Source organism: Sphaeramia orbicularis, chromosome 10, assembly GCF_902148855.1.
Source record: "Sphaeramia orbicularis chromosome 10, fSphaOr1.1, whole genome shotgun sequence".
Lineage (NCBI taxonomy): Eukaryota > Metazoa > Chordata > Actinopteri > Kurtiformes > Apogonidae > Sphaeramia > Sphaeramia orbicularis.
Window position 1 is genome coordinate 31787872 of NC_043966.1, and position 13247 is coordinate 31801118.

Consider the following 13247-nt stretch of genomic DNA (forward strand, 5'->3'; position numbering starts at 1 on the left):
GCAGAGGCTTTTAAAGTAAACACATATGAATAAGTCAGCAGGCTTTAGGGCTCGCGTCAGGAGGCATCTTGTTGTTGATAATCTAACGCTGGTGGAGCCCCTCTGCTAATTGCTCAGGGAAGGCAGCACAGTGTGCATTGGCATCCAGTGTACTGATGTAAAGTGGACCATATTAATCAAGATACTAAGAGGGAACTGCAGAGCTGTGTGTGCGCTTGGATATATGTTTGTGTGTCTGAGACTGAAAGCAGGAGACAAAAGGAATATGTGTGAGAGTCTGTGAAAGTGATAGAGCTAAAGAGAGAGAGATAGATGGAGAGAGGGAAAGACAACGGACGCAGTACCGTCTTCTATCTACAGAGTTCACTGTTCCACTTTTCAGTTCTTGCCTCCACTTCAATATCTGACCGCCGGCCATTTCAATTACAGTAAAGTGATTTATTTATTGAAAGAATTAACATATAGCAGCCCCCCCCCCCATTCATGCAACTCTTTGTAGCCTTGTTGCTGTAAAATGTAAGAAATGGGAGCGATGCAGTACATGGCACATTGCTTTTACTACTGATGAAATGACTTTCTTTAGAGGAACCTGATGAATAGCTCTGTAGCCTTGAAAACATAGTAATTGATGTTGGAACAGAGAAGTAAAAACCTTGTTGTAAGAAGGCAGGGATCTGCACGACATTTCTCTAAATGTCATGAATTTTCCCTTTGTGGGTCTGATTGCGATGTCAGTGGCAAGCAAAGTTCAAATTTAGTTGGGGATTTAGGGATATGGCAACTACAGTGTATTTTTGGGACAAGCTGAAAACCTCCAAACACAGCCAAGAGAATTAAAAGCCATGCCAGAAGAATTCAACCTCCATTCTCTCTCCTGTTCGTTTCTGTGCTGTCAATTTTTCTTTTTCAGGTCAGTGCTTCTGGGAGAGGTGAGAGAGAGAGAGAGAGAAAGAGAGAGAGAGTTAAAGCAAATTGAGATGGCTGGAGCTGTATCCCTGGACCTAGGCTGGTGTCAGCAGAGCAGCCCGTAAATAACCTCTTTTATTAGGCCCGTAATGATCCCCAATGAATATTGACAGCCAGACTATGATGACTTTGTAGCTGAATATCAGTAATTAAGTTTCAAAAGAGCGGGTGGTGGAGGTAAGGTCATATTGATCTCCCTGTGCGCAACATGCCAGAGAACAGGATGTCAATGGAGCAGGCTGAGACGTGGGTGTCTGCAGCTTGCGTGCTTCATGAATTCTCACAGCAGCCCTGTGCATGCTCTCACATACATACACATGCAAGCAAATTTTCTCCCTCTCTCCTCCCATCTCTCTCACATCCATATGCATACACACACATACACACACACGTACACACATGTCGCCTAGGACACAGGTCAGAGCAATCTCATTTAATGGGAATTCCTGGTACTGCAAATGCTCTCTTGTATTGAGGGTCAATTTACTGAATTGTGATGGTAAAAATATCTAAAAGGTACTTGGATGGATCTCACAAAACAATCAGTGTGAGCAGAGAGCAAGGGAGCAGTGGTGCAGAGGAGTTAGAAAAGCTCTTTGGTGGCTGGCTGGCTGGTTCAGTGCAAGTGAAGATGAATAATTTAGGGAACACAAAGAAATCAATGTGGCATCTTTAGTTAATTTGATTTGCCGCATTAGAGAACAACTGGCTGCCTTATCTAATTACACACACATATGCTTGGGTAATTGTTGCAAAGTCAATAGTAAACAGGCTACATTCCTTTGAACAATTTCTACCACTGCTGCTCAAGTTTGGGCTGCACACTGGCTTTCATGTCCTGCCCTAAGCTGTAGAGTCAGAGAGAGTGATCTGAGCTCAGTCTCTCCTACTCAATGTGTTGAGGGCTATAGGTTACTCTGCTGTATTTGTACTGGAGCATCCTGGGTACTGTGTGATGCAATGTAGTCAGATCCACTGATCCACTTCTTAATGTTTCCTGAGTGCAGTGCTGCTGCATTTTCCACCTGAACTAAAAAAAAACTGCAGCTTTTTCTGCAGGTGCACCTTTCTGACTTCTATAAGCAAAACCCAGGAAGTCACCTCACATACAGATATATTATAATCTGCTATAATATTTCTTGTACAATATACTGTTGGAGATGTTTCAGGCTAATCTTATTTTAGTGCTTCTTGAACAAACACAATACTTCTATCAGTCAGTTAAAGACACACAATCTAAAAATTAATGATCTTTACATGGCATTATTGTATTCATCCCCTGTTGTCAATAACTAAATGACAAATTTCAAAGTTTATTGTGCACAATGACATGATCTCTAAAGGAAGAATGCATTTCTGTGTATTTATTAGGGCTGCACGATACTGGAAAAAAAATGACATTACGATTTTTTAACCTTGCAATATATATATATATTGCAATATGAAAAAAATACTCAGGAGGATATAATAGCTATTTGGTGCTGAAGTAAATGGTCAAACAAATTAGATGTGTTTTCTTTCATTGTGGCAACAGGTGCAAGGCACTATCGACACAGAACAGGTGTTTCAGTATCATCCTTCTTGTAGCCGAAATAATTCCAAATAACTGACGTTGCTTTTCTTTTTGGTACCAAGTCTTCGTTTTCAGTGATTTTCTCTTGTTCGTTGCTCATTTTGAACGTTGTTACCAGCAACTCCCTTCATGTGCAGGGGCATGGTCTGCTTCAGCAAACTGATTAAGAACACTTGTGATTGGTGGATGGATGCACCCAGTGTTTGTCAGGTACCCACGTTGAAATTAGACGAGAACACATCGAGTTCATTTGCCTCCTACATTGCAGGACCTGAGATGTGACTATTGTGCACACATGCATTGCGATGCCAACGCTCAAATGATATATTGTGCAGCTCCAGTGTTTATAGAGACTTTTAGTAATGGCTGTCTGGTAGTGGTGGTAGCAAAGTCAGCTGAGACTAGTCACACTTAAATACAGAGAAAAACAGTCAGGACAAAATAAAATGAAAATATGCTGTAAAAGTTAAACATGTAAAAAGATAAAAAAAAAAAAAAAGATAAAAGATTAAAAAAAAGTATTAAACATATTGAACATTATCTTGACCCTTTCAAAAATACTGAGATGAAGGTGAGCTGAGAAAAAAAAAATACAAAGACCACACTATCACTTCACCCATTCATTTTAATGTGCCAAAATTAAAGCGGACGCTCTCCTTTCAATACCTTGTGGTCATCTTATCATTTCATGTTCAAATATTTTAACAGTCTGGTGATAAAACACTGAAGTGAGCCCAGTATATCTGTGCAGCTCTACAGCAAATGCCTCGTTGTGACTTGTGTGAACATAATGTGATGTTTGTGGGCCTGTCGGGCTCTCAGAGCTCCCCTGCATTAGCTGATAGCTTCTCTCCTGTCAGACCTCCCACTTAATCCGAATGGTCATTGGAGCCGTGGCTGGACTCCCAGGCAGAGGAGAGGGATTATTACACCCATAAAAGCAGGCGTTTTAATGGCCTTTCAGATTTCCTCTGATGTGTTCATATGGCTGTGGTACTATAAACCATCGCCTTCATCTCCACCTCCACCTCCCTCCCCTCAGCCTCCCTTCAGGATGACCTGTTGACCCCTGATAACCTTGGTCTGCCAAGCGTGTTTAAGTGCTCCTGTGTGTTTGTATCTGTGATTGACTGGGGTTTGGGTGTGTGTATGTGTGTAATCTCAGATCTGTCAGCATTAGAACCTGTGACCTGGTGTGCACATACATGTGTGTATACGTGTAAACTGTCCTGATATAATGATCTCTAGAGTCACATAAGTGCAGCACTTGAACGTAAGACATGTCAATATTCAAAGCTGTGCATGGTGTGCAGTTACAACACTGAGCCTCTCTAGACTGATATTAGAAAAGCCCTCTCTTGGCGTTAAACAGCTCTTCTATAACATGTCGTGCCACCTGGATTTTACACAACTCCCAGCTCTATACCTACACATGTGGCAGAACAGGGGCTTATGCTCATTACCTATTCCAAGCTCTATCTGCAAGCGCTGATGTAAAAGGTAGATAAAGGGAAAGAATGAATATCATTTTCTCTCTTTTTTTCATTTCCCATGTACCTCCTTCCCCTTTTCATCCTGATGTAATTTGAAGCGCTTGAATGATCATAGACCTAGCCATCACCGAATCTGAAAAGACACGTTTAGGTGCCCTAAGGCAGAAGACAAGAATCTATTTTCACTACACTCAAGGTCCCTGAATCCTTAGCAGAGTATAGCTTCTCTATATAAGACAAGGAATGCACATTAACTCACTGATGCTCCTTTTACTAAGCTGCTAAAATATGCAAAGTTGAAGCCTGTTAGTTTTATTTATTATTGTTTCGGTTGTGTGACAAATTCATTCCCTGCAGTTGTTTATCTACATACCAGGTGATACAAAGCAAGCGTCTACTTGTCGTTTTTACTCTGACAGAAGGCTCCCAACACCTTTCCTGCATTCTGTGTACATTTTTAATAATTTACTCAATCTAATTCTGTTTGTAGACTTTGTCTTAGCAAGGTGTCGGGGGCAACTTCAGCGCTGAGCGGGCAAATTATCAGGCTGTGCTCTTTTACCCTTCATGTGGTTGCATGCTGGGGCAGAGGGCTGAGTGATGCGTGGTTCATATTTAATGGCAGCCTTCGGTTCAGCAGGCTAAGTGATGCAGGGCGAGGCGCTGTGACTTTGGGGTGTGCACAAGTGTTGGAGGACACGGAGCTCAGGCAGCTCCTTACTATGGACATTATTGATTTGTTTGATTACATGAGTGACAGCAAGCAAAACGTCCTCTTTCCTCCAGCATCTTCTATTTTTTTTCTCTTTCTTCTTCTTTCTTCTAAGCAAAAGCAACCAGTCAACAACATCTCATTGTTATTTACCATTATTATTATCTCTGTTTTTATCCAGCTTGTTAAACGTGACAGCTACTTACTTATGGATGTACACATGCAAATGCACTTCCTCTTTTCCTCCTCCCACTGCCGTTCTCTCATTACATTCAGAGTGCAGCATGGACACCGATCAATGGCATCCAGGCCCCTTAACAAGCCACACCACTTCCTTACCTTCTCTAATGCAAATCAGGATATTGGCTACAAATCTCCTATCAAGTGAGTGCCTATTTAATGGAGTAACAAGGTGCCTGCGCTTTTATACAATACTGACTACTCACAGACTTCTGGTACAGGTTGAGTTGGCCCTAATGAAGGAAGCTGAAGGGAGTAGGGGATAATCCGGAGAAAGGACAAGGAGGGGGATGAGGGACGAGTGATGTAACTACTAGACAGCTGGGGTTGAAAAAAAAAGGTTCAAGCAGTGAGTGAATGAGGTCAGGCAGGAGTAACAGTTGATGTATACATGTCGTTAACCCTACGGAGGAGGGTTGTTCGATTGACAAGTGGGAGGAAAACAAAAAAAATCAACTAGCTGGGATGTAAATCAAAGCTTTGGCTGTTAAACTGCTCTACAGACACACTGTAGTTACTTGTATCTACATTTGTTTAGTCGGCAGCCGTCAGTAAAAACTAAGCAATCAATAGTGCATATTTTAGCTCATGTGAGAATGTAATACATGAGCAGACTTTCTTTTTTTGTGTGTGAGATAATGAGAGATTGGGGGGTGGAGGAGCAGCGAAATAGAATGAGGAAGAAAATAAACACGACAGCGCTCTGCTCTTTAACTACCTAGCAAGGCCTCGCACAGCATGTGGTACAGCTCATAACCAGAACGGAGAAAATGAGCACCAGCAGGAAAAAACACAAGGAGTAGGAAGATGGACCAATGTATTTATAGCACTAATGATATATAATGATTGATCTCCTCTGCTCTTCATCATTTGTTTTTTTTTTTTTTTTCATTTTTTCCTGAAGTGTTCTGCTAGAGTTTTTGTTCGCAGACATGTTTGTGCTGATGCTAAAGCTCCTTTATAAGTTCAAGAACGTGTACATGTGGTTTTATGGCAAAGTTTTGCACAAACTGTTATAGCAATGAAACGCAGGCCAGTTTTGCCTGTCAATAGGAAAACAAATGTTGCAGCCAGAAAAATAACTCCAAGCTGACTAAATCCGCAGCTTCTGAAACATTCCTAACTCACAGGAAAGAACAGCCTCATAGTGTAAACACACACTCTAACAATCACACACACAAACACACACACTAAGAAGATTTGACAGTGTGCACTCTCTGTATGCTTTTATGCTTCACTGACACTGATGGAGGAAAAAAAGCGCATGGGCAGGGATTTGCCCTGTAAAGACGACACATGAGAGCCAGGGACAGGAAGAGCTTTGGGGGGGGACGCTGCTATGATACACACTGTTGACATGCAGCCCAAGTGTCTCAACATCGTGTCACACATGTTTCAACAGCCGATTTAGAGACTGGGGCAGGAAGTGCAATCTGGGTCAGTTCATTACGAACATCTGGAAGGGGAGCGAGAGCTGATTTACAGATATACGAAAGATGGTTGCTGGACGGCCTATGACGGCAAATGGAATTCAACTGGGTCTTAATTAAGAGGATGTTCTCCAGAGCCGGCTTGAGTTAGGTAGAGTTGGAGAAGAGCTCTATTATGTATCCCAGAGTGCAGTCTAAATGAGGAGGATGAATTTCAGAAGTTATGGGAAATATCTTCCATCTTTACCCCCTCCACCAGAAGCTGATGGTAGAGTCTCTTCCTTAGGTGGAGTAAAATTATCCTTTGAAGCAGCACACTGAGTTTTCTATTATCCTGGTATCTAATCCCAGCCTCTTTACCATGTGAGTGCCTAATTGTGGCTTGCTTGTAATCCTCCTCTCTGGAAATGCGCCAAGGATACATAAGGTGCATACAATTCCTAACATAGGGAACCAGTTTCTTCTCCCACTGCTCTGCCTTTAATCTAAACCAATCACTGATCCGGAAATCTAAAAATTGACTGTGGGTCAGCGATAAAGTGAATTTTGTTGTGACATCTGCTGGCGGAATGAAGGCCATGTTAGGGTTACAGCGGGCTTACTGCCTGTGGCACTGTGCTGAATCTGGTTTTAGGTATGATGGACAGGCTGTCATCATCTATCAAAATTAATTTCCCTGACGCTGCAAAATCTAAGGAGGAGCTTTCACTGCTACCTTCAGGCCTCCAACTTTTCTCATTAAAACAGAACATACCTCTCTTGTTATAATGCCAGATAATATTCTAGAAAGGAGACGTAGCAACATTGGTCTGTATCTACAAATTGCAGCTTCATATGTGTTGACACAAGATGGCTGCAAGGCAGAGGAGACAGCTGTTCAGTCCGAGCATCACTGATAGACCTCAGTGCTTTCCTTGAGGAGTCAAAACAGCCGACATCAGTCCATCTGCACCACTCTGCCATTAGCAGTTCAAGGTTGCAGCACAGCCAGCTGCTGGGGGCTCAGCCTATCAGTCAGACAACTGAATGTAAATGCCACCTGATTGGGCAGAAGATGATATAGAGATAGATTACAAAAAAAAAAAAAACAGAACAAGATTTTAGACTGCATCCCATTTGGGGTAAAATCAATACCTCTCTGGTAACAGGATTGTCAAATTAAATTTCAGTTGTTAGAAATGATTACTAGTAGTCATACAAAATGGCTATGCTTTGTAATGGGTGGGGGTGAAATTGAGCATGGTGGGGAGTGGGAGTCACCCAGGGCACAAGTGATCGACTGGGTCCAGGCAGAGGGAATCAATACCGCCGAGGGCAGGAGTTTGATATGTCTCCCTGATAAGTCTCCGTGTCTTTTGAGCCTCAGTATAATAGAGCATAGATAGTATTTCCAGCCAAACACACAAGTGCATGCACACACACAGACGTATACAGAAAGGCAGGCAGCCATGAACAAATACTCAACCCAAACAGTCAGCCAAGCACGAATAGCACAGCACACATTCTGGAGGAACATTTAATCTTCCTCAGATTCAATATGTCTCAGGTTTTCCGACTGAGACCCAGGAAGTCCAGGCAAAAAACACCTCTGAAAAAAAAAAGTCAGTTGAAAAATGCCTTTTCTGTCCTATGCTATCTAATGTGAAGCTCCTCTTCCCTGCTCCCTCTTCTCTCTACCAAACATGTCCTTTTAATAGAACCAAGATGGATTTTTTCTTTCACTTTGTACTAATGTAGTAGCTTTTTAATTCTGCCATCACACGTTTTACTAATTTATGATGAGAGTTGTTTAACAGAAAAAAATCACTGAGATCAGATGAGTCAAACCTATGGGATATAAACAGAAAAAAATGACTGAAGGTAAGATGTAACAACACAACTTCACTCACCCAGTCTTGGCAAAATTGGTCCAGTAGGTCATGACCACAGCGCTCAGCATTACATCGTTCTTTGAGAAGTTACAGGGGAAAAGATCAGTGGGACCGATCATGGGAATTCCAAAAACATATGGCACCTCATCCCCGTGGGCGGCGTCTGACCAGGCAGGTTTCATCAAACTCTGGCAGTGGTGGTAAAAGGCGTAGAAGTAGGTGGGTGAGCCGTAGCGAGCATGAAGGTCTGCGGTCACCACAGAAGGCTCTACCCACTGGTGGTCGGTGAACAGGGCCACCAGGGTCTTGCGCCTTGTTTCCGGATTGTCCCTGTCCGCCCAGTCTGTGTACATGAACTTAATAGTCTCTCTGAGTGTGTCCTTCCCTTCGGGGTATCCATACAGACTGTCCACAAAGTCTGACACAGAGAAGTCAAAGTCATTTCCAGAGACACCATCTTCCGAATCCACCACGTTCTCCACAAATCGCAGACCCTCACCCTGATTGACCCCCAGCATGATGTCATAGTTGAGGAACTCGCCCTGTTCCATGAGGATCTCCGGGTCATCTGGAATAACATCACCGTCGATTACAGGTCCAAAAGCCACGTGGTACCTGGCGGGTTGTATGTCTTGCTCCACCAGCTCCCTGGAGCTCTTCTTCCTCAGACAGTCCACCATGTCTAGGGTGTCCAGAACATTACAGCCAACCTTCTCTGCCAGGAGACGTGTATATTTTACTGGCTGGTAGTTCACGGCCCAGCTAGACAGGGCTGAACCGCTCTGGATGATGGCTCTGTGAAATAGACCTGCAAAAGAACACAAGACAAAGAGACAGGATACTGTTTAGGATGTCATGACTGCAGACAACAATTCAGTAATGTGCAATATAATACATGATAGTTGTTAATTTTGTTGCTGCCATGATCAAAAGGGGACTGTCAGCTATGCAGTTGATAAGAAATAACAAAGGCCAGACAGAACAAGTCCTTGTTGCCACACAGCACAATAATGGAATCAGGGTTGTGATAATGAATGTGCAGATGGCCTGGTCTCACAGAAAGCTCGCAGACAGAGGAGGGAATTGGTACTCTGCCTGTCATCTTCTCTTCTTCCATCCATCTCTATATGCTCTTTCTGTAATCATCTCTGTATGTTTGTCACAAGCAGATGCTGCTCCATAAGCTTCGCTCTAAATAGTGAAAGGAAACTGGCAAACCACGCTGTATGAGGCAAATATTAATTCTTTCCCTTGAATACAAACAAGACACACAAGAGTCTGATTTAAGTATAAGTCACCTATGCGCTCCCTGTGTGAATGTACTATTAAAGGCAGCTAAAAATGGAAGAACCTCGATCACTGCAATTATAGCCACATGTGCACCTTTCTGAATCCATTACACACAGTCACATACATTACCTCAGTCATGCCTCGTATAATTTAAAAGTTGTTTTTTTTTTCCACCTGAAAGACTACTTAGATCTAAGGAGTTTGTGGGTGGATAGGTATAAATACAACTAGACTCCTGATCTCTATATTTTCAGAAAGAGCGGAGAATGATATACTTTTCACCCTGTTACACAATGCAACATGGTTGTGCACAAAGAAAAAAAAGAAGTTTCCAAGTCCTGGTTGTACTGTGCTGAAATAGACACATGCTGTGCAGACTATTTATTTGGTGAACATGTGAATCTACATAGGAGTTAAGTGTGTGCCTGTGTGTGTGTGGGTGCATGGGTGGGCTGCAGAAAGGATGGAGGAGGTTCAGACACCAAGGCAAGCTAATCTACAGTCTCATGTGGTGCTCTCACAAATTAAATTACATTTTTGTTACAGTTCAGTCTTAAGGAAATCTAAAATTACTTTTCACCACAAGGAACAGATACCAAATAACAAACATCATTTCCTCAGAAATAATTGAATTGCATCCCTTTGAAAACCTCACAGACAGCAGAGTGAAGGTGACATGACATCCTCTCTGTCTTGGGTTGGCCCTTTTCACATCATCGCTAGTGCCTCGCAGTCGCTGCCTTGAGAGCACCACTCATCTGTCCTCCTGATATGGTTTTGAATTCTGAAGTGCTGTTTTACTGATCTCGGACAAAATCAGAGGCAAAGCTACTACCACACGGGCATGCTGCTTTACTGCTCATGGACTCACTGCTGGAGTCGAGGAATTTCACTGAACTCCAAATATTGAAACCAACAGTGGACGGGACGGTTCTAAAATGCAACGCATAAGAAAGAAAAGTCATCGGCTGATTCCACATTAAAGCCACAAGGACTAGCAGTGAAACATGCCGGCATGCAGAGCCAGTTTGTGATATTTCAGTGTCAGTGTGGGTGGCTGCGTTGAAGTCTTTGTGTTTATGAGGTAAACAGCAGACTTAAGTGCCAGATATATCACTTTGGTAGTCTTAATCAGAGGCGGCGGGGGGCTTATTTCTTCTTGGCGAAGATGAAGTGTTTATTTACAGAGCTATTTACATTTATTTGTTTGCAAGTAGTAAGTAGAATTAATGTGTCTGGGTGAGTGAACTGTGAAATGTTTCTGTGGTGAGTGTGTTTACTAGCATAAGCCACAGTTTGTGTATTGGAACAATGGTCTTGGGTTTGAAAATGGCTGTTGGTTGTAAAGTTGTAAATACATGACCCTTGTGGCAGAAATCCTGATTATGTTTCTGGTTCGTGTGTGTCTTTCTTCCATGGATGATACCATCAGCTTCCTGTGGCCTTGCCCTGACCATGCCCTTGGAGCTGTCCTGTGGCTGTGTGTCTCTGCAGGATGGTGGCCTGTGCTGTGTCCTGGGTAGCGGAAGCAGATGTCGAGGGTTTCACCCACTTGAAAGCATTAGAGGGGCAGCCGCAAGATGAAAGATGGCCGCTTGGAAGCAGAGAGGGGGGCTGGGGCTTAATCCTGACATCCATCCTCTCCTCCTCTTCCCTCCCTTCCCCTCCCCTCACTCTTTAGTGGTATTGCCTCTCTTCACATCTCAACTCCGATTGCGCTGTGCAAACTGAGCCAGTCATGGTGCGGGGAGTCTGTCCTGAATCCCAATGCTGCCAGCAATGCCACAGACACTTTCTAAATGTCTTTGATCAGAAGTTGCTGTAGGAAAGTGTTTGCCAACAGAGCAGGTTTTCTGATTGCCAAGGCGATTTGACAGACATACGTATATCAAATCCGTTTGCAGTAATTGAGGAGAGCAGCTTGAGCTCAACTACGCTCGGCCCCATGTCTGTCTGCACCAAACCCCAGATAGCTAGCTGCTACTACAGGATTTATCCCCTGCTTTGGTTGATGAAAGGGGGTGAGTGAATCTTTACTATTGTTTGTTGAGAAACATATAAATCTAGTGCACATGAGCTGTCAGTGGACCAATAAATATGTATTAGAGCTGTGTGTGATGAGCCCCACTGTGGTAGGAAGCTCACTGGGGAAGGTCAGAAAGAGAGAGGAGAAAAGAGCAAGGGCTCTATTACCACTGAGGGAATCCACTAATTATCCTCACTGGGAGGTGTATGTGTGTGTCTGTGAGTGTGTGCGTGTGCATGTGTGTGTTTGTGCTGACTTTGATTGATATGATACAACGATGACGAATCGACAGACAGACGACAGGCGTCATGATGATGGGGGTTAACCATTTGTGACAGTGTTTTGACTTGAGGATCTACTGTAACGTCTACAAAGCAAATGTTTCCTATGAGTTAAGCTGACAGTACATGTTGGAACAACAGGAAAACAATAAACATATGAGTTACGTTCATATTTCCCAATGCTTTACATTGTAAAAGCAACAGATAGCCCTATCATTATCTGCCAGTGTTTGACATGCGAGAACTCGACACCCAAACTGTGAGCAGATCCATCAAACCATAGTGTTGCTGGCAGATTGAGGTCACGCTGAATTATGACTGGAGCTCCGAGGTAATCACTCATTGGGCCACTGCTAAAATGCTGTCGCATCGCTCTGCAGTCGCCTCTGCGCTGCGGTTTGTTGACCTCGACCGCGCTGCCCCTTCGCTAGACACCCGTTAAATGGGCATGTGGTTTAGACCCTGGATTGGTGGAGTGGCGTGTGGAGATAATTCACCACTGATGGAAAAAAAAGAAGCTGACCTTGTGGTGTGACTACGACCGCATAGGTTAGCGAGCCACAATCCCCACACACACTCAAAGAAACCCACAGGCTTAAACACACAAACAAGTCCAGACCTTGTTTTGACAACAACAATATGGATGGAGATACTCACAAGTAAATGTAGTATCACTGGAGAGACACCCAGAGTTACATGACGTAGGCGTGATTTGGATAACAACTGATGTATTACGTGGCATCTAAAGGCATGGGCGATGTGTGAGTATTCAGTCCATGTTAATGAACAAGGATGCTCTGTCGGTGATGATGTCAGTAAGCATCATAAATGACTGTACTTTGTAATGTGGAACAGCTGGCACAAATCACTGAAGCATCAGTGTTGAGTTTTATCACCGTGGCCCTGAGATATATGCGACGGTAAAATGCATCCTGCAAAGTGACTATAACCTTATGTCATCCAAGAAAAAAGTCAACAAAGAAGGAATAAGTGTTGGAGTGACGTCTATCAGATGACCTTGAAAGTCTAGAGTGTCCACGTCTCATTTTATAGGTCACTGATTCATTTTCCCAACAATATTCCACATGACTTTAAGAGCTAATAGGGGTGAAAATATGTAAAGTAGTAAAATCTTATCAAAATTCTTCTCATTCACATAAAAGCCACCACAAGAGAAATAATGTGGCCACGGGGACGTGTCACTCTCTTTCTCTCTCTTTTTCTTGCTGTTTTTTCTGTGCCACAACTCCTGCCAGACCTTGTACTTGCTTTTCCTTTCGCCTTCAGTCTTTCTTCTGCTGTGTTTTTCCATCTCTCTCCATCGTTCGCTCTCTTGTCTCTTTTTCTGAGGTACCATGCCGAGTC

The 13247-nt window shown here is 43.2% G+C and overlaps 1 protein-coding gene across 1 annotated transcript in view; it reads right to left on the reverse strand.

Moving 5' to 3' along the window:
- The window catches only part of nlgn3a (neuroligin 3a), a 122188-nt gene that overhangs the window by 1440 nt on the left and 107501 nt on the right, over positions 1 to 13247 (reverse strand). Inside the window, 1 exon segment of the mRNA XM_030145985.1 lies at positions 8304 to 9093. Coding sequence (XP_030001845.1) covers positions 8304 to 9093 — 790 coding nt within the window.